Raw genomic sequence first — 20,950 nt, forward strand, 5'->3', positions numbered from 1 at the left:
AAAAAAATGGTCCGAGATATTTAATTTTATAACCTGTCATGCTCTATTTCAATTACCACACGGAATTCATTAGTAGAACCCTATCATGAGCTCCCAGTCTACACCACTGCTGCCATCTACAATTGAGTCTAACGCTGTACGAACATAATTTATTCAAGGATTATCGATCGAGTCTAATGGGGGTCAAGGTCAATTGATTTGTTGTTGTTCGTCCAGGTGTATTGTCTCCGGGGCGAAGTTTGCACATACGCATTGACGGTGGGGAAGAGATGTATTGATCTAGGACTCGAGGGGGGAAGTGAATTTCCGAGAAATTGATTTACATAATCGTTGGGGGAATTTATTGATGTAGGGCAAGAGGGGGAAGTGGATTTCCGAGAAATTGATTGCGTAATCGACTAGGACAAGTGGATTGCCGAGAAATTGATTGTGTAATCGACTAGGACAAGTGGATCTCAAGTGGAGACTGCTCCATCCAATAAAGTGGAGCTGAATCTATTAATGAGCAGATTACTATGCTCACCTCACACATTAACACCCTTAAGAACAAGCAGAAGCTAATTGCAGATTCAATTAATGACCAAAACCTTAAATCTACTATGGCAGAAGTTGTCAGTGAGGCACTGTCTAATGAGGTTGGTTCTTTGGTTGAGGCCTCTGTTAAAAAACTTGCCACTAGTCATCTGCCTGCTTCTTTTGATTCTAATAACCATTAAATTATTAAACAAGAGGTATATAATAGTCTAAAACTGGATTTTATTTGCTTTTTGAAAAATCACTAAATCAAACTGCTTTGAGGATGTCAAAGCTTGACTCATCTCGTGCTGTGCTTGACTCGAGTTTGTCGGAGCTGCGAAAATCTCTGAAACCAATTCAACTCAATGTGGATTTTCTGGGAGATCAGTTTGACCAAATGAAAATTTCAAATCAGCTGATCCTATTTGGTTTCAAAGAAGACCCTTATCCAGAAGCTTCTGAAAGCAAATTTCTTGGATTTTGCAATACGAGGTTTCCTGGTATTCCTCTGACTAAGAACGACATAGTTTCTGTTAGAAGAATTGGAAAACAAGGCTCAGGTATGAAATCTCGCCCACTTGTTGTGGAATTTTGTAGTCCAAGAATGCAGCAGTTTATTCTTAGAGAAAAGAAGAGTTTGCAAGGTAGTGGTGTCTTTATTTGAGTCACTGACAAAGCCTAGACTTCAGTTACTTAACTATGCTAAATCAAAGCTTGGGAAGAGGTCTACATGGTCCAGTGGAGGAGAAATACTTACCAAGCTTTCTGATGGTAAAGTGATCACTGTGAAAGAGGCAACTCAAGTTGATGTTCTCCATCAGTCAACTACAGCCCATCCAAGCCCCTCCCAGGACTGAAATAAACCATTTTTCCCCGTTTAGCTCTGTTGTTTTGTTTTTTTTTTTTTTTTAACCCTTTATGATCTAATTGTTTTACTTATGCTTGCATTTATGTTGTTTTACATTATTTTTTTAAATTATATCCATAAACCATTGATAAATCTTTCATCTGGTTGCTTCGTTATTGTTTTGCCTTTTTCTTTACTTTGTTTTTAACTTTATCCTTGTAATTTTTTGTTATTTTTTAATCTTTTTGAGCTTAGTAGCTTGTTATTTTTCTTTGTCTTGCAGGCTTTTTTTTTTCTTCTCTTTATTTTCTTTGTTGCCTACAAGTTTAACATTTTTATTTTAAATTTAATATATGCTATTTCAGCCTGGTTTTTTGATATTTTGTTAATTTGTGAAGATATTGTGTGCATTTGTTATGTGTGGTAAATCTGGCTGATTTTTCTTTTCTTTTGAATTCTTCTATTCTTAAATCAGTTATCTTTGAGCAACCAAGTAGTGCTGGAAAACAAGAGGCCCACACACTTGACCTTCTTCTTGGATCTATGGTTAATTCTAGTTGCAATTATCACACTACTATTGAATTTTGTGATAAAATCATGCCTTCTCTCTCTTCAAATAGTAGCTTTAATGTATTTTGTTTGAATGTACGTGGGATACGAGATAAGTGGGATAGTCTGAAATCATATTTGTGGTCTGATAATTCCTGCCCTTTTGATGTAATTGGTTTAACAGAAACATGGTTATATGATAGTGATAATTTAACAGCTTATGATATGCATGGTTATATTGCTATTCATGTCCCTAGAGTGGTAACAAAGTGCTCAGGGGGCATTTCTTTATTTATAAAATCTGATATTAAATTCAGTAGACGGTATGACCTTGAATCCTTGTTTACTTCAGTAGTGTCCAATAGTAGGACTGTTTATTCTCTTGTCATTGATCTGAAAAGTCAGTTTGCATGTGATACTGTTTGTTTGTTTTATAAGCCCCCTCCTTTTCCAACACATCTGTTCTGTGATTTGCTTGATCAGCTTTCTGGTGCAGGGACTTTCTCTAAAAAATGTATTTGTGTTTTGGGAGATTTTAATTGTAATATGTTAAATGTTGGATCAAGTGATGAATGTGACCATCTATTTGATGTGCTTTCTTCTTCTGGGCTACTTCCTTCAATTTTTTTTTCCTTCTCGTGTTGATCCTACAAGAAATTCTGCTACTTTGACAGATAATATTTTCATTTCTCATCCTCCTAAATTGAAGTTTAATTCTGGTCTTGTTTTCACTGATCTGTCTGATCACTTCCCTATTTATCTATCACTTTTTGTACCTAATACTGAGATTGCAGTGAATAAGCAAGGTGAATCTTCTTTTAGAACTTTTACAGATAAATAAATTTCTAATTTAATTCTTAGTCTTCAGAGTAATGATTGGTCTAGTGTTCTTGAAGCTAATGATGTTGAATGTGCAACAAGTTTATTTGTGTGTCGTATGGGAGCTCTATTGGATAAGCATTTTCCTCTTAGGAAGAGACCAAGGAATTCTACACCCAAATGCCCATGGATGTCCATAGGTCTGATTAATGCTACACATATGAAGGCGTCTCTGTTCAAGGTTGCATGTAAAAGTAAAACACAGGATGATCTTCTCAATTATAAACATTATAAAAATGTACTTACGACTTCAGTACGTGCTGCCAAAAAGCTCTATTTTTCGGGTCGAATTGATGAGTGTAAGGGGAACTTGCGAATGGGTTGGAATGCAGTTAATGAAGCTATTTCTTGCAAGAAACTCAAACAGTCCCCCCCATGTCATTACAGGAATGCTGATGGATCTATTGTGGATAAAAATTCTTCAGCAAGTGCCTTCAATTTGTATTTCACCACTCTTCCCTCAGTTCCCATTCAACCCAAGAGAAGAGTAAGTAGTTTTCCAATAGCAGAAAAGTCATTTTTCCTTTCCCCATGCAGTGATATTGAAATTTATAGTATTATCTCCCAGCTTCCAAGTAGCCGTTCAGTTGATGGTTTTGGTTTGAGTAATAATGTTCTTAAAAAAATTGATCAGTTTGTTTCTAACCCCATCTCACACATAACTAACCGCTCTCTTTCTTCTGGTGATTTCCCTCATTTATTTAAAGTTGCAAATGTTTTACCTTTACATAAAAAAGGTGATTCATCTCTAATTTCAAATTATAGACCCATTTCTCTTCTTCCTGTCATTTCTAAGGTTGTTGAAAGAGTAGTGTATTGTAGACTCTCTTCATTTGTTTTTAGTACTAACACGACTGCAGAAGATTCTCTCATAACTAACCATCAGTATGGTTTTCGTCCCACTTTCTCTACCTCGTATGCACTTTCAGATGCAACAGAGTTTGTGCGTGTTAATCTGGACAAGGGCTTGTGTGTTTTGGGTTTTTTTCTTGACTTTTCAAAGGCCTTTGATATGGTTGACCACTCTGTTCTTTTGTCTAAACTATCTTCATTTGGAGTGCATGGAGTCCCACTAGAATGGTTAAGGTCTTATCTGTCGGGAAGATCTCAGTATGTTTCAGTTAATGGTAATTCTTCCACTACTTTGCCTATATTGAAGGGTGTTCAACAGGGCTCTGTGCTTGGACCACTTTTGTTTTTAATTTATATTAATGATCTCGTTGATGGTCTTCATCCCCTTGTCCACCCTATTCTTTTTGCTGATGACAGTAACTTTTTCATTGCTGCAGTAGACCTGCCATCTGCCACTTCCCTAGCTCAAGGTCTTCTTGATAAAGTAAAAGATTGCTGCTGGTCAAATGGTATGACTCTCTACAGCCAAAAAAGTGCCATTATACACTTCAGGACCCCTTATCGTATGAGAGACGTAAGGGAGCCAATCATCCTTACTTATGGGAATGATGTTATACCGCAAGCTGCTATGGTGAAATTTCTTAGTGTGTATCTTGACTGTTTTCTTTCTTTTAAACCTCATATAACTCACAGCCGTTCCCTCATCTTCCACCAGTCTTCAATGTTGCACCGGGTTAACTCATTTCTTCCCCCAAATGTTATGCTTTCTCTTTATTATGCTTTTATATTTCCTTACCTTTTTTATTACTGCTCTGTCTGGGGTAATACTAATAAATCTCTTCTCTGCTCACTTCAAAGAGCCGAAAATAGGGCAGTGAAGGCTACTTTTCTTCTCCCTCGGCTTGACCCATCCTCTGATCTTTATAATGATACTGGAATAGCTCCACTGGATCTTATTGTGAGTAAAAGTAATCTTTATTTAGCGCATTCTGCTTTTCTAGGTACACTTCCACCGCTTCTACAGCAATTGTTTTCACGGACAGGCTCAGGTAGGTACTCTACTTTTCTACGTAGTTCTTCTCGTAGATTTATTTTGCCCAAACGTTCATCCACAGCAGCCCAGAGGTCTCTTGTTTATAAATCAATTCAATTATGGAATTCAATCTCACCGGATGTCCCGTTATTTCTGTCTGCAAAGGCAGTTATTCGTCGTGTATTTCCAGTTTAGTAATTTCTCTCTCCTTCGTTTATTTTCCCTGTTTTCTCTTTTCCTAGTGTTTCTCCTTTTGTATTTTTCCCTTATATTTTCTTCTTCTTCTTCTTTTTTTTTTTTTTTTTTTTTATTTTTTTTTTTTTTTATTGTATGGTATTGTTTATTCTCTTTAATCTTTATTTCATATATATTGTTTGATTTAGAGTAATATTTATGGTTGTCTTAGTACTTTATTATTGTATTGTAAGGCCCACAACAAGCCAAGCTTCATGGGCTAAATAATTTTTCTTTACGTTTGTAATATAGTTTAGTATTAATAAAATGATTGATGATGATTGATGATTGATGAGAACTTGATTTACATAACCAATGGAGGAGAATGTATTGATCCGATAACGGGAAACAGAATCACGTGTCTCCTTCTAAGCCAATCAGGGAGTCGGTTATATATTAACGGGAGATAATTGCAGAGAATATAAAGAAAGGATTTTTGCTATAGTTTCTATTAGTCTGTGAATAAAATTCAAAGGAGAGAAAACAGTTTGACTTTACTCATTTGGATATATTTGTGCTGATGATGAGTGGAATGTTTACCCTATTAGAAGTTGATAGTGGAGTTGGTAGCAAGAATACAAGAGCTCGAAACATTGCGGTGGAAATCAGGAGAGGATCACGGCTTTGTCTGGAATGGGATGAAGTATATGCAAGATATGTGATATCCTTGAGCAAATGTAAAATAGAGGATCAATTATGTTTCGCTGCAAAAGTTGATATAGCGCATGTGAATGGACTTCAATGTGCTTTAAGTGCATTAGTGAAACATATCGAAGACAATAAACTGTATCGATAATTGTACATGTCTAGTATTATTGTTGTAATTATCCAATAAAATTGTTTCGAAATCGAAAATGTTCCCTTTCTTTTTATTAGAATGTTAGGCTAACGATTCATGGTCAGTGTAGAGTTAGCAGTCAGAGTGATAGGATTGAAAAATGAATAAATTTGAGAAAGAGAGAATTAGATCGAATCTGGTGTTTATGGAAAACATTTGATTTTCGATGATGACTTTCTTGAGTTATCTCTTCAACGCAGGATATTCTCTCAGGGGACACTTGAAAATATAATGGGGACTGATTCTCCCCCATTGAACTATTGTATGAAGCTTTGTCAATGTGACTCAAATGCTTATACTCAATTTATTGATATATTAATTGGAACAAAGCAGAATAATATCGTGGATAGACTTTTGAAAACATTGCCATAGATTCAATGTAGATGGCTCCCTCACCATTCGAAATAGGTGACGTCACAGAATTACTCCTCTCCCATTCCTCCACCCTGAATTTATCCGTTAGCAGGGACGATCAGTTTCGTTTGAGCTGTGAGAGAGTTGACATCGGAAACCAAAAATGTTCTATACATGTCCACTGTGCATGTACACTCTTGGCAGTTGGACTCAATGTGAGAATTGTAAAATTATTGATGACTATAGTGAAAAGTGTAAATTATGTAATCCTTGTAAATTACATAGAGGATATGCAGTACAAATTAAAGGATGTAATTGATGTCTTGAAGAAATTTGTGACTCTCACCCTAAAGGACATCTGTGCTCCAATTGTCACTATGACAAATGTGATCAGTGGGAGACAACGCTATGATTGGAAAGAATCCAAAACGTGATTTTAGTTTATTTCTACGAGATTGGTATCGTCGTGGATTTTAATTATTCTGCGAGGAAGAATCTGGTCTACGATTGAACTGTTGGGGTAACAAGAAAATTTGGTTTCTACGTCATCGTTGTGACGACACTGCCTATTACAACTATAAACCAAGTGATTTTTATTTGGCAGTTACTGAATGTTATTCACCATTTGAAAACACTGTATGTGATATTGCTTCAAGTAGACAGATTGACACTCGTGAATTTTATAATATGAATGCAAATAGTATCATTGACTATAAAAAGCGATATGACAAGAGTGAAGTTACATTATACTGTAGAAAATTTGACCCTGACTTTGCAGTCAATCAAGATCAATATATAGTGAATCCAAATGATTTACCGGCATTAGTGGTTCACGACAGTTGCCTATACACCGATGAAGAAGAAGAAATCTAAAGTGAAGATTTAAAAACATTGTTGTATATACACATTTTATTAATAAACAAATTCACATACATTTTTTAAGCAATTTACTCTTAGGGCACTGAAATTTATATTATACTGGTCTGAGAGGATATTTTCCACTAGAAAGTCGTTCAGACGTGGATTGTCTACATAAATGTTGAGAAACTGCTTGTAAGTATAGCTGCGACATCGGAACACAAAATATAGTAGTGCATGGAAGCCAAAGCTTTTAGTCGTCAGATCCTGCACTCTCCTCCGATTTTGAATAATAGTTTTCCCACTGCTCTCAATGTAGTTGCTGATCTGGGGTGTGTAGAATGTATAGGGTAGACCAAGAGGATCAAAAAATTCAATACTTAACCTAACCTAATCTAACCTAACTTAATCTAACCTTGGACTTGCAAACACCAACCCAGACATGCAAGCAAATAGAATCAGACATGCAAACAGAGAAAGACAGGCACTTTAGACATACAAACCAACAAAGACAAATACTTGGACTTGTAAACACCAACCCAGACATGCAAACAAATAGAATCAGATATGCGAACAGAGAAAGACAGGCAATTTAGATATACAAACCAACAAAGACAAATACTTGGACTTGCAAACACCAACCCAGACATGCAAACAAATATATATATATATATATATATATATATATATATATATATATATATATATATATATATATATATATATATATATATATATATATATATATATATATATATATATATATATATATATATATATATATATATATATATATATATATATATATATATATATATATATATATATATATATATATATTATATATATATATATATACTTGGACTTGCAAAACACCAACCCAGACATGCAAACAAATAGAATCAGACATGCAAACAGAGAAAGACAGGAACTTTAGATATACAAACCAACAAAGACAGATACTTGGATTTGCAAACACCAAACCAGACATGCATAGAAATAGAATCAGCCATGCAAACAGAGAAGGAAAAGTACTTTAGATATGCAAACCAACAAAGACAAATACTTGGACTTGCAAAAACCAACCCAGACATGCAAACAAATAGAATCAGACACACAAACAGAGAAGGACAGACACTTTAGGCATTCAAACCAACAAAGATAAATACTTGAACTTGCAAACACCAACCCAGACATGCAAACAAATAGAGTCAGACCCACAAACAGAAAAAGACAGACACTCTAGACATTCAAACCAACAAAGACAAATTCGTTGACTTGCAAACACTAACCCAGACATGCATACAAATAGAATCAGACGAACAAACAGAGAAAGACAGACACTTTAGACATTCAAACCAACAAAGACAAATTCTTGGACTTGTAAACACCAACCCAGACATGTAAACAAATAGAATCAGACATACAAACAGAGAAAGACAGAAACTTTAGACATTCAAACCATGAAAGACAAATTCTTGGACTTGCAAACACCATCCCAGACATGCAAACAAATAGATTCAGACACACAAACGGAGCAAGACAGACACTTTAGACATTCAAACCAACAAAGACAAATTCATGGACTTGCAAACACCAACCCAGACATGTAAACAAATAGAATCAGACACACAAACAGAGAAAGACAGAAACTTTAGACATTCAAACCAACAAAGACAAATTTTTGGACAAGCAAACACCAACCCAAACATGCAAACAAATAGAATCAGACACACAAACAGAGGAGGACAGACACCTTAGACATTCAAACCAACAAAGACAAATACTTGGACTTGCAAACACCAACCCAGACATGCAAACAAATAGAATCAGACACACAAACCACCGGTGCAAAGTCAAATGCAGTGTTCTTGGACATGAACTCATTGTACCCCTCGGCAAGGTCTCACTACTCTTTGCCGTGTGGGAACTATAAATAGCTTGAGAATCCTTGTGAGTTCCCCGACATTAGCATCGTCGAGGACAATGGGCCACAAGGATGATTCTTTGAAATTGATGGTCAAATTCCATTGGCGCTTCATGATTCAGCCAGAGATTTTATTTTTCCCTGTATCAATCGACCAGTGACTCACTGAGCCCCTACAATCGATCATTGGTTGAGGATATGGGGATGCACTGGACCCCCTCTAAGCAAAAACTGATTGCAGATCTGGACCCTAAAGAGAATATCGTTGTTCATCATGTTCTTTTGCACTGGATTGTGAACAATGGTTTCAAGGTCACCAAAATACATAAGTTCCTTCAATTCTATAGGAACCCCTATTTAAAGAGGTTTATCGACACCTTTGTTGATAAACGCTCTCGGGGAAACACTAAAGTAGTGAAGGAAATGTACAAACTCATTCTAAATTCAGCTTTTGGCAAAATTTGTGAAAGCGTACGGAACAGATCTCGTTGCGACGTCGTAACTGACCCTCAAGAGTGTGCACGAATTATAGCTCACCTCAATTTTACAACGTTCACGAGCATAGACGCTGGCATGGTTCTTCTACACAGGAAAAAGAGAAATATGATACTGAACAAGAATATAGCAGGAGGTAGTTCAGTACTTGAAATTTCCAAGAAGCTAAGGTTGTCGTTTTTTTACAATATGTGCAAGGTGTAATGACCAAAGGAGGGGGAGTTTCAAGTTTACTATGGGGATACGGATTCTCTGCTGTTAAAAGTAAAAACCGGAGATTTATTGGGAGATTTAGAAAATGGGGATCACATCAGCTCGCGGATGGATTTCACCAGCTTGCATCCGTCTCTCTACCCCGAGTTGGTGAAACGTCAAGCCCCCACCCAACTACTAATGTTAAAATCAGAGACGGGAAGTGATTTGATATCCAGGGGGGTGTTCCCGGGTCCTATAGTATATTGCATGGAAACTCATATTAGGGATGTAAAGCAGGCGTGTAAAGGGGTGCCTACACATTTTGTAAAGAACAATTTCAACATGAGTGTCTACAGAGACTGTGTAGAGAGTAGCCTAGTGCCGAGAGCACAAGTGCTTGCAATTCGCTCTCTACAGTACAGAAATTATACTGTAAGAGTGGAAAAGAATGCAATGTCATGTATATCCGGCAAAGTCTTTGTGCTCAAGAATGGTGTAAATGTACTACCCCATGGCCACTACCGTATTTCAGACCGGGTTTAATGCAAAGACTATCGCAATCAACTTGGTCTGGATAAATTAACCTAGCTCAAACCTGAATGCTCTAACCCAAATCTAACCTTTCAGGAATTAAATACTCTAACCCAACCTGTAGCAGCGGCAGTGACGGCGACTATTGTATACAGTTTTTCCCCCGAGGGTTGGGGGGGTCCCTCCCGTGGCAAGCTTTCGGCCCCACGATCCCGGGGGGGGGTATCAAATTCGTAATGTTCAACTGTGCTATTTTTTAAAGTTCATGTTCATGTTCATTTTGTACAAAAAAAGTGTTGTTGTTGTTGTTGTACAAAAATGTGTGTGTGTTTGTACAAAAATGTGTTTGTTCTTGCTAAACAAAAAGTGTTTTTTTTATGAAAATAAATGTTGTACATAAAGTGTTATTGTTGATGGACAAAAAGTGTTTTTTATGACAATAAGTGTTAGTGTTGTGCAAATAGTGTTATTGTTGATGGACAAAAAGTTTTTTTTTATGTCAGTAATGTTTGAACAAATAGAGTTTTTGTTCTTGTTGAATAAGTGTTTTTTTATGTTGTTCATGTTCAACAAAATAGAGTTTTCATGTCGAATAAATGAATGAAATATTGTTTTTGTTGTTCTTGTTAACGTATTAGATAGATCTATGGGGAAATTATTACTACTACTTATTCATTGGATAAGTATGATTTACAGTTAGTTGTAGTCCGACTGTTGTCAACAACAGCAGAAGCATGTATCAATTTAAAAAAACCCTTCAGATCGTTTCTGTGTGCTCAATCAATGTCAGGGAAAACGACACTTTTAGCTAAAATAATTCAAAATTATAATATAATGTTTTTGGAAAAAACAAAGAAAATATATTATTTATATAATATTCGGCAGGAGTCCTACGATAAAATAAAAGCTATTGCCAAACCCATACCAATACAATTCATACGGGGACTTGATTTTTTTTCAATAGTATTGAACCAAACTCGTGGCTGATTATTGATGATTTATCTGAATCCATTGAACAGTTCTCAAAGGAAATGCTACAGCTGTTCACCGTTCGCTCTCATCATGAACAGATTTCCATAAGCCTAGCTCTACACAATCTGTTTCATCAGAGCAAATTGTATGAGAATGCTTGCTTTGAATTGCACCATCTTTATTACCTACCGAGTTGTTCGTGATTCTAGCTCGCTAAAGACTCTCAATAAGCAAATATATCCCGGCGCCCCCAAATTTCTGATGTCAGCGTACACTCAGGCGACCAATAAGCCCTACGGCTACATTTTGCTAGATCTTAAACACACCCGAGGATCTACGTGTAGCCACCGACATTTTTGACAAAGAAATTACTATATATCTTCCGGTTAACAGTAGAAAAAGCTATTAGTTGCCATTATGACACTGAAGAAACTACACGAACAACGGCATTTATTTTCCGTTTTAGGCACTTCAAAACCTCCACTCAGGAAGGCCTTACTCAAACATGGTATTGACAATGATTTCATTAATCTAATATCTGAACTTCGTTTAAATTTAACTGAGGGCAATGTACACTTGCCAGAAGGTGTTTGACAACAGACAAAGCAACATCGTTCCACTGTACGCGCCTTGGCTTGCAAAAACAAGAGAAAAAATTTTAAAAGAAAACGTCTCCTTCAAGCGGGCGGTAGCTTTTTTACACTTTTACTGTCAATAATTTCAGGACTTGTGAACAGTTTTCTCTAGAGAATGGCTAAACCCCATAAATTGACACCATTTGAACTTATCCTCTCGCCCGTCGAACATTTTGAAGACAATCTAAGCAAATTCATTAATGATGAGAATATTGCCGATGACAAAAAACTGCTTTTACTTCAAGATGCATTACGACGTGTGGCCAAACATAGACCTTATCGTGAGAGACCCGCTGTTATCACAGATCCCTCTAAACAGGAAACATCTCCTCAAGATTCTGCAGCAGCAGCAGTGCAATCAAAGGAGAAGGAATTGAATTCTATAGTGACAACAATTGGAAACCTATTGCCAGTGAACTATCGAGAACAGAGTAAAAGAGTATTATCATATCTCATGTTGGAAACTGCTGGTGATCATCAAGTTCAAGTCGACAGCGCGGGGAAACGAATTATTATTCAGGAAAAAAGTTATAATGTAGTTGATGTTATTTGTGATATTGTGACGAATCGTAAAGGACTTTTATCTTTTGACAATAATCTATACACTTTTTTAAGTGTATCGAACTTCCCAAAAAGTCTTATTGGCAATAAGCAAATTCTAAAGAAACTAAGAGAATATAGTCCTCCAACAACGCCAACACCAACACCAATTAAAAAATAAGATTCAATATTGGAAAATACTAGCAGCAGCAGCAGCAGCAACAATTCTTTTATAAAACCCATGGCTTCTAGTCAAAAGCGAAGACGAATTGTTTCACCCTTCAGTGTGAAAAAGGATAGTGGACATGGCACTACGTGTTTGCGTTCAAAATGGATGAATTTCTGAAACATGTCTATGAAAATATTGGTTAAGCGGGAAGTCTAAGTTCCCCCAAAACGCTTTCTAAAGTTGCCTCTGGCAGCACATTAAAAAAAGCAAAAGAGTATCTACAGAATGAACCGAGTTACACACTGCATCGGAATCGCAGGCTTCGTGGCAAACAATATCGACAAACTAAAGCCTTTTTCCCTCTGCATATAATGCAAACTGATCTTTTAACTCTAGACGCGATTCAACGGTGTCACAATGCACCCTACAAATATATTCTATTGGCAATCACTGTGTTTAGTTGCTATGCCTATGTCATCCCATTACGGTCAAAGAGAGGTGTTGAAGTTGATCATGCTTTAGAAAGTATTCTTGAAAAGGATTCCTATAGAAAAATTTAATCAGATCATGGTAGCAAATTTGTTAATCCTCATGCGCAAAAATTACTATTGAAATATAATGCAACCCTCTATCATAGTCACAGCCCGATAAAGGCTGCATTGGCTGAACGATTGATAAGAACGATTCGTCTATTAATTTCAAGATATTGTACACTGAAAAATACATCTGCTTTTATTCATGATTTAGATAAAATCATGCGGATATATAACCATCGACCCCATCGATCTCTGTCCAACTCAAGCCCTCGGGAAGTTCATTGAAGTGAAAATACACTTGATGCTTTTCTAAAGCAATATTCCAGTGAAAAAGAAAAAAATGTGAAGAAGAAATTCAATGTTGGTGATACTGTTCGAATTAATAGAACCACCAATATTTTTGAAAAGGGGAATTATTTATGGAGCACTGAACTTTTTAAAGTGTCCAAAATCCTGGACACCGAACCCACGACATATCGACTGCGAGACACAGAAGATGATGAGATTCTCGGCGATTTTTATGAATATGAACTGCAAAAAGTTATAAACACTAGTGAAATTTATCAAATTAAAAAGATATTAAAGAGTCGTACTCGTAGGGGCCAGAGACAGTTGCTTGTTCGCTGGCTAGGATACAACTCTGATTTTGGTTCTTGGGTCAGTGCTGAAGATATTAACAATGTCCAATGATTTCTATGTGACTTTCATGTCCAATGTTCCTGATCCTCTCTAAAATGACTTGAATAGAACAAGTGATTTTTGGACGAAACTCTCCCCCTCCATCAAATTCGACAATGGAAAGTATGAAGTGGCTCTTGTCGACTGTATTCTCAAAAATACCTACGACATCCTGAAAAAAGATCGTAAATATGAAATAAAATTTAGACCCTATGATTGGCCACCACCACCCTCAGGTGATCAAGAACTAATTCAAAAGATCAATTGGATGAATTATTCATATACTGAATTACCCTACGAGGAACTCACCTGCATGAATGATTTATGTCGTTCTACTAATAAAAGAATTTCCGCTCGTAAAAAAGGAGCTTTTCATTTCAACTATTCAAAAGAGGAGGATAACATCAACCTGAGTTTATTCATAGCCGATGTAAATGTTATTCTCAATGATAACCTAAAATTCGTTTATGGATTTAAACTGGATATAAAAGACGTCAAAAGGGCTAAGAACCCCCACCACAATTTTGCTAACTATATATCCGCGTTTTCCATGGACACAAATATATTTCTCTACGCTTCATTTGTGGAAACATCCCAGGTTGGTAATTCAAATGTTCCCCTTCTACGGGTTCTTGAACAAAAAACCAATCAAGAACATATTCACCACTACAATATAAAGCATCTTCAGTATATTCCCGTAAACACTTCCTATTTGGAACTCTGTCAGTTAACACTAAGAACTGAATTAGGTGATCTCCTAGCAATTTCAAAAGGGTTGGCTGTGATTACATGCCATTTTCGTCCCATCGTTCAAAAACAAGATTTCTAATAGGAAAGTGGTATTCATTTGTCCTGATATTGACTGCTATGTTAATACTCTTGACCCAAGACAACACGGCAACGGAATGGACTATTACAAAGGGCGTACTAAAATGTCTGGCTATGGTCTTGGCAGTTGGTTTGCTAAGCTGTTTAGCTCTTCATTACCTCTGGCTAAAAAAAACAATGTATCGGCTGCAACAGACCTTGCATCCTCTAAACTATACGATTAGGGCTCTGGCAAGGATTTTAAAAAAAAGTATTACGGACAATCTTAGGTCCTGTGCGCGAACCCTTCGCGAGAGATTAAAACAAAATGGAAAAGGTATAAAAAGGTCGAGAAATAATGCATCACTCATCAGTCTCTACTCAGGTCAGAAACGAAAGACGTCACCCCTGTCAAAGAAAAGAAGGAAAAAGCCGACACGTACTGTAAACAGTAGTAGAAGAAGAAGAAGCCCCAGGAAGAGAATTGTTAGATCGAAACTAGATTTCTTTTTCTAAGATGTCCTACCTACCGCATAAGGATTCTCAACCTTCAATTACCGCCTCATTGAATCTATTTAATACTGAAAATGTTGATGTGAGTGTCAAGCATGGATACTATGAACAATTTTATCCTCAACAATCCCTCTCCGATAATATCCACTTTCAAATTTATTCCAGTGAAGACTACTTTATGGACATGTCTTCGACATTTATAGATTTACAAATAAAAGTTCAGAAATCCAATAATACATTGCCAATTCTTGCCAATGAAATATCCTATGAAAATTGTACATTATATAATTTATTTCGTTAAATCAGCGTCTACATCAATGGCACGCTTGTGAGCACAAGCAACAATCTTTCAAATTATACAAGCTATAAGCAATTTATGTTGATGAAACGCAATTCATACAAGGAATTCAGAGACAAATCTAATGGATATAAATATATTACTAATACTGATAGTACAGATGCACTTAAAAATGCTACAACTAGTGAATTACATCTAGTTGGAAAAATATATCGAGAAATATTTAATATACCCCAATGGCTTCCACCCAATATTAAAGTGGATATAAAATTAACGCTTGCACCATCCAATTTCATATTGAGAAAAGAACTTGCTGCCAATCCTGATGTAAGCCTCTCCCTCGCCTCGGCAATACTTCATGTACGCAAACAACAAGTTATGAGTTCTGTTGCTTTGGCATTGGAAAAACTGAGAGCCAGTGGAAATAATATAAAACTACTTGTTTCTCATACAATCACCAAACAACATCACATTGCCATGGGGTCACGCACCTTCACGACTCATCCTTTATCATTGGCGAAATTCCGTCAAAACTTGCTTTGGCATTTGTAAAAAGTGCTAGTGCAATAGGATCGTGGACTGGATGTCTACATAAATTTAAAATAGTTGGACTTTTATCTCTTGTCTGTAAAGTAAACGGCATCCCACTCTACAATCTATCTTTTGATAAATCCTATAGAACATTGTATGAGTTGACCATGCAAACCCTAGATCATGATTCGCAACTATTTGAAAATGGTATAACCGAAGAAATGTTTGCTAAAACACATGGTATCATTGTATTGGATTTTTCTTGCACGCAGGATATGAGTATAGTACGTACGGGGAGTGTGCGTTTAGAGTGTACATTTGCCAACCCATTGGCTGAGAGTATTGCAGTAATCTCACCAAATCAATATGAAATCTATTGGAAAATCACTCCCGAAGGTAGTGTTCTACTAGACTTGGCACCATGAACACCAGTCAAATAATCAATGTATTTAATATGGATCCCTAAATGTCCCAGTACAAATGCTATTGTCTGCCCTCGGACTTTCTTGGAAAAATTCAAAGTGCCAACAATACCCTAATTATTGTTAATAGCAGTCCGTCGACTGTGCTGACGGGTCATTGGCTGTGCATCTTTCAAACAATGAAGACGATTGAATTTTTTTATCCTCTTGGTCTACCCTATACATTATACACACTCCACATCAGCAACTATATTGAGAGCAGTGAAAAAACTATTATTCGAAATTGGAGGAGAGTGCAGGATCTGACGACTAAAAGCTGTGGCTTCCATGCACTACTATATTTTGTGTTGCGATGTCGTGGCTATACTTACAAGCAGTTTGTCAACATTTATATAGACAATCCACGTCTGAACGACTTTTTAGTGGAAAATATCCTCTCAGACCTGTATAATATAAATTTCAGTGCCCTAAGAGTAAAGTGCTTAAAAAATGTACGTGAATTTGTTTATTAATAAAATGTATATATACAACAATGTCTTTAAATATTCACTTTAGATTTCTTCTTCTTCATCGGTGTATAGGCAACTGTCGTGAACCACTAATGCCGGTGGATCATTTGGATTAACTGTATATTGATCTTGATTGACTGCAAAGTCAGGGTCACATTTTCTACAGTATAATGTAACTTCACTCTTGTCACATCTCTTTGTATAGTCAATGATACTATTTTCACTCATATTATGAAATTCGCGTGTTTCAATCTGTCTATTTGAAGCAATATCACATACAATTTTTTCAAATGGCGAATCACATTCGGTAACTGCCAAATAAAAATCACTTAATTTAGTCATAATAGGCAGTGTCGTCACAACGATGACGTAGAAACCAAATTGTCTTGTTACCCCAACAGTTGCATTGTAGACCAGATTCTTCCTCCCAGGATAATTTAAATCCACGACGATACCAATCTCGTAGAAATAAACTAAAATCTCATTTGGGATTCTTTCCAATCATAGCGGGGTAAGTATTCTCCCCCTGATCACATTTGTCATAGTGACAATTAGAGCACAGATGTTCTCTAGGGTGAGAGTCACAAATCTCTTCAAGACATGAATTACATCCTTTAATTTGCACTGCATATCCTCTATGTAATTTACAAGGATTACATAATTTACACTTTTCACTATAGTCATCAATAATTTTACAATTCTCACATTGAGTCCAACTGCCAAGAGTGTATATGCATAGTGGACATGTATAGAACACTTTTTTTGTTTCCGATGTCAACTCTCTCACATCTAAAACGAAACTGATCGTCCCTGCTGACGGATAAATTCAGGGTGGAGGAATGGGAGAGGAGTAACTCTGTGACGTCACCTCTTTCGAATGGTGGGGGAGCGATCTACATTAAATTTATGGCGATGTCTTCAAAAGTGTATCCACGATATTATTGTGTTTTGTTCCAATTAATCTATCAATAAATTGAGTATAAGCAATTGAGTCACATCGACAAAGTTTCATGCAATAGTCCAATGGGGAGAATCAGTCCCCATTATAATGTCAAGTGTTCCCCGAGAGAATATCCTGCGTTGAAGAGATAACTCAAGAAAATCATCATCCAAAATCAAATGTTTTTCCATAAACACCAGATTCGATCTAATTCTCTCTTTCTCAAATTTATTCATTTTTCAATCCTATCACTCTGACTGCTGACTTTAGACTGACCATGAATCGTTAGCCTAACATTCTAACAACAACAAAAAAGGGAACATTTTCGATTTCGAAACAATTTTATTGGATAATTACAACAATAATACTAGACATGTACAATTATCGATACAGTTTATTGTCTTCGATATGTTTCACTAATGCACTTAAAGCACATTGAAGTCCTTTCACATGCGCTATATCAACTTTTGCAGCGAAACATAATTGATCCTCCATTTTAAATTTACTCAAGGATATCAAATATCTTGCATATACTTCATCCCATTCCAGACAAAGCCGTGATCCTCTCGTGATTTCCACTGCAATGTTTGGTGCTCTTGTATTATTGCTACCAACTCCACTATCAACTTCTAATAGGGTAAACATTCCACTCATCATCAGCACAAATATATCCAAATGAGTAATGTCAAACTGTTCTTGCGCCTTTGAATTCTATTCACAAACTAATAGAAACTATAGCAAAAATCCTTTCCTTATATTCTCTGCAATCCTCTCCCGATAATATGTAACCGACTCCCTGATTGGCTTAGAAGGAGACACGCGACCCTGTTTTCCGTTATCGGATCAATACATTCTTCCCCACCGATTATTTAAATCAAGTTCTCAGAAATCTACTTGTCCTAGTCAATTACGCAATCAGTTTCTCGGAAATCCACTTGTCCTAGTCGATTACGTAATCAATTTCTCGGAAATCCACTTCCCCCTCTTGCCCTAGATAAATAAATTCCCCCACCGATTATGTAAATCAATTTATCTAAAATTCACTTCCCCCCTCGAGTCCTAGATCAATACATCTCTTCCCCACCGTCAATGCACATGTGCAAACTTCGCCCCGGAGACAATACACCTGGACGAACAACAACAAATCAATTGACCTTGACCCCCATTAGACTCGATCGATAATCCTTGAATAAATTATGTTCGTACAGCGTTAGACTCAATTGTAGATGGCAGCAGTGGTGTAGACTGGGAGCTCATGATAGGGTTCTACTTTCGTTTTAATCTTTGGTAGAAAAGGCTAGAACCAAATATTTTCGTAATAGCAAGAAACCCGAACAGAACCTTTCAGGGTTTTGTCAGAAGAAGCTTCCGAATTTTTAAGAGATATTAATTCTTAAGCTTTGATAGGTAGTGGGGGGGGGTATGGTAACCCTTCACTACTATTTGTGTAACACTGCAGATGAATTTAGCCTAAAGTACCTTTTTCCGCAGGTCCTTTGGCCAGGATCAGGTAGTAGCTGTCATTTTCTAAGTCAAATTCATCGCTGAAGGCAGAAAACGTAGCGTTACGAATAAATGAGCAATAAATAGTATTGTTACGAAACATCGACTTTGTCAGAATGACTCCATCAGTTGGCTGAAACAGAAACAGAAGAATATTCAATATTACGGCTCTTGCTATAATCGGGTTTTGGACCCAGGCCAATACTCTTTGGGATCTAAAATCAGGGTCTAGCCTTTACCCCTTCAAAAATCCCCCCCGTGGAAGATAACCCCTGGAAAATACCAGTGTGAAAAATACCCCTTGGAAAATAGTACCCCGCTGGGGTGATTCCAGTCACTTTTGACTTATAAAAAAAGGACTACGACTCTCAATTTCTGATTGAATTACCATCCTCCGAAGTTGCTACGACCATGAGGGGAAGGCAGGGATGAAAAAGGAGTAGTCCCACTCCTTTACGAAATAAATTCTGCTCATTTTGGGGTTTAATGTTACTCTGCACTTTCATAATAACAACGTAGATCAGAAATGTTCCCAGAAATCAAGAGGGATTAAATATCAATTTCACATTTTTGATAATAATAATAATAATAATTTATTTGTACCCTCTATATACAAAATACACACTAGAGGAGTAAAAAATGTGTCTTTAAAAGTTATTCCCCCCCCCCCTCCATCCCCGAAGAAAAACAAACGAAATTCTTGAATACGATCCTAACGATTATAAATCAATTTCTACCTCCACTCTCCTCTTGTCTCTTTCAAACAATGAATTTTGTTTAGCTTAAGGCTCAGTGAGAGTTAGGGTGTTTTGACTTTAAAATGAACCCTTTTCCTCCCTCCCTAACTAGTCAAAAACTCCTTAAGGTCTAAAGAAATTTCACAGGCTTATGAAAACTCTGTTGTATTACTGTTCCGAACATTTGCATATAAAAGCTTTATACCTCTACAGTTGGGTTCTATGATTGTTTTGTAGTTAGGGAGGGATAGAGATACCTCAAAGGGTGGATTTTAATACCAAGACATCTCAACTCTCATTGAGCATTCAAATAGATACAGAAATAGTTCTAAGGGAGAGACGAGGGGAGGGTGTAGGTAGAAACTGATATATAGTCCCCAGTGCAGCATCCAAGAGTTTTTTCGGAGATACTTTTTTGGGGGGTGGGGGGGGGGGGGTGTACATTTTTTTAAACACGTCAAAATTATGAAATTGATATTTAATCTTCCCTGATTTTTTGGAATATTTTTGGTCTACGATGCTATTATGAAAGTAAAGAGTAACATTAAAACCCAAAATGAGCAGAATTTATACCGTACAGGAAGGGGACTCCCCAAGAAATGCACATGAAATGCACATTTGATGGCATTTCTGTTAGATGAGGATCAAAAAGATACGCATATGGTATTTGTTCATGCAAAGTTAAATCAAGTGGATGGGGTAGTTCAGTTTCGTTTTGTGTTTCAGGATCTAATCCACTAAAAGAGTGATATTTTAAACTGAAGATGGGGAAATAAGCTACAAAACATTCAAGAATTGTTTTTCTAAGTGCTTGTAGTTTCGTTTAGATATATTGAATCAGATGCAACGCTGTAGCATTGCCTATAGTAAAGTCCATACGGCTCCAAAGTTTTATTATTTATCTATTATTTTTTTCCATAAAGGTACTTCACATGGAAGGGCTCGTCGTAAACACTTCAAAGAGGGCTCATTCAATTGGAAATCAAGAGTTCTAGTGCCCTTTATTTTAGTCAAAAATGATTGGAGGGCAACTATCCCCCTCCCCCTCGCCG

General features: G+C 36.6%; 1 protein-coding gene across 1 annotated transcript in view; it reads right to left on the reverse strand.

Moving 5' to 3' along the window:
* Positions 1–20,950, reverse strand: part of LOC148956583 (ferric reductase 1-like) — a 137,548-nt gene that overhangs the window by 52,745 nt on the left and 63,853 nt on the right. Inside the window, exon 4 of the mRNA XM_089091289.1 lies at positions 19,138–19,294. Within this exon, the coding sequence (XP_088947415.1) occupies positions 19,138–19,294 (157 nt within the window). The remainder of the gene's footprint in view (positions 1–19,137; positions 19,295–20,950) is intronic.

This window comes from Artemia sp. Qi Xiang Cuo, chromosome 1, assembly GCF_049724085.1.
Source record: "Artemia sp. Qi Xiang Cuo chromosome 1, ASM4972408v1, whole genome shotgun sequence".
Taxonomy (NCBI): domain Eukaryota; kingdom Metazoa; phylum Arthropoda; class Branchiopoda; order Anostraca; family Artemiidae; genus Artemia; species Artemia sp. Qi Xiang Cuo.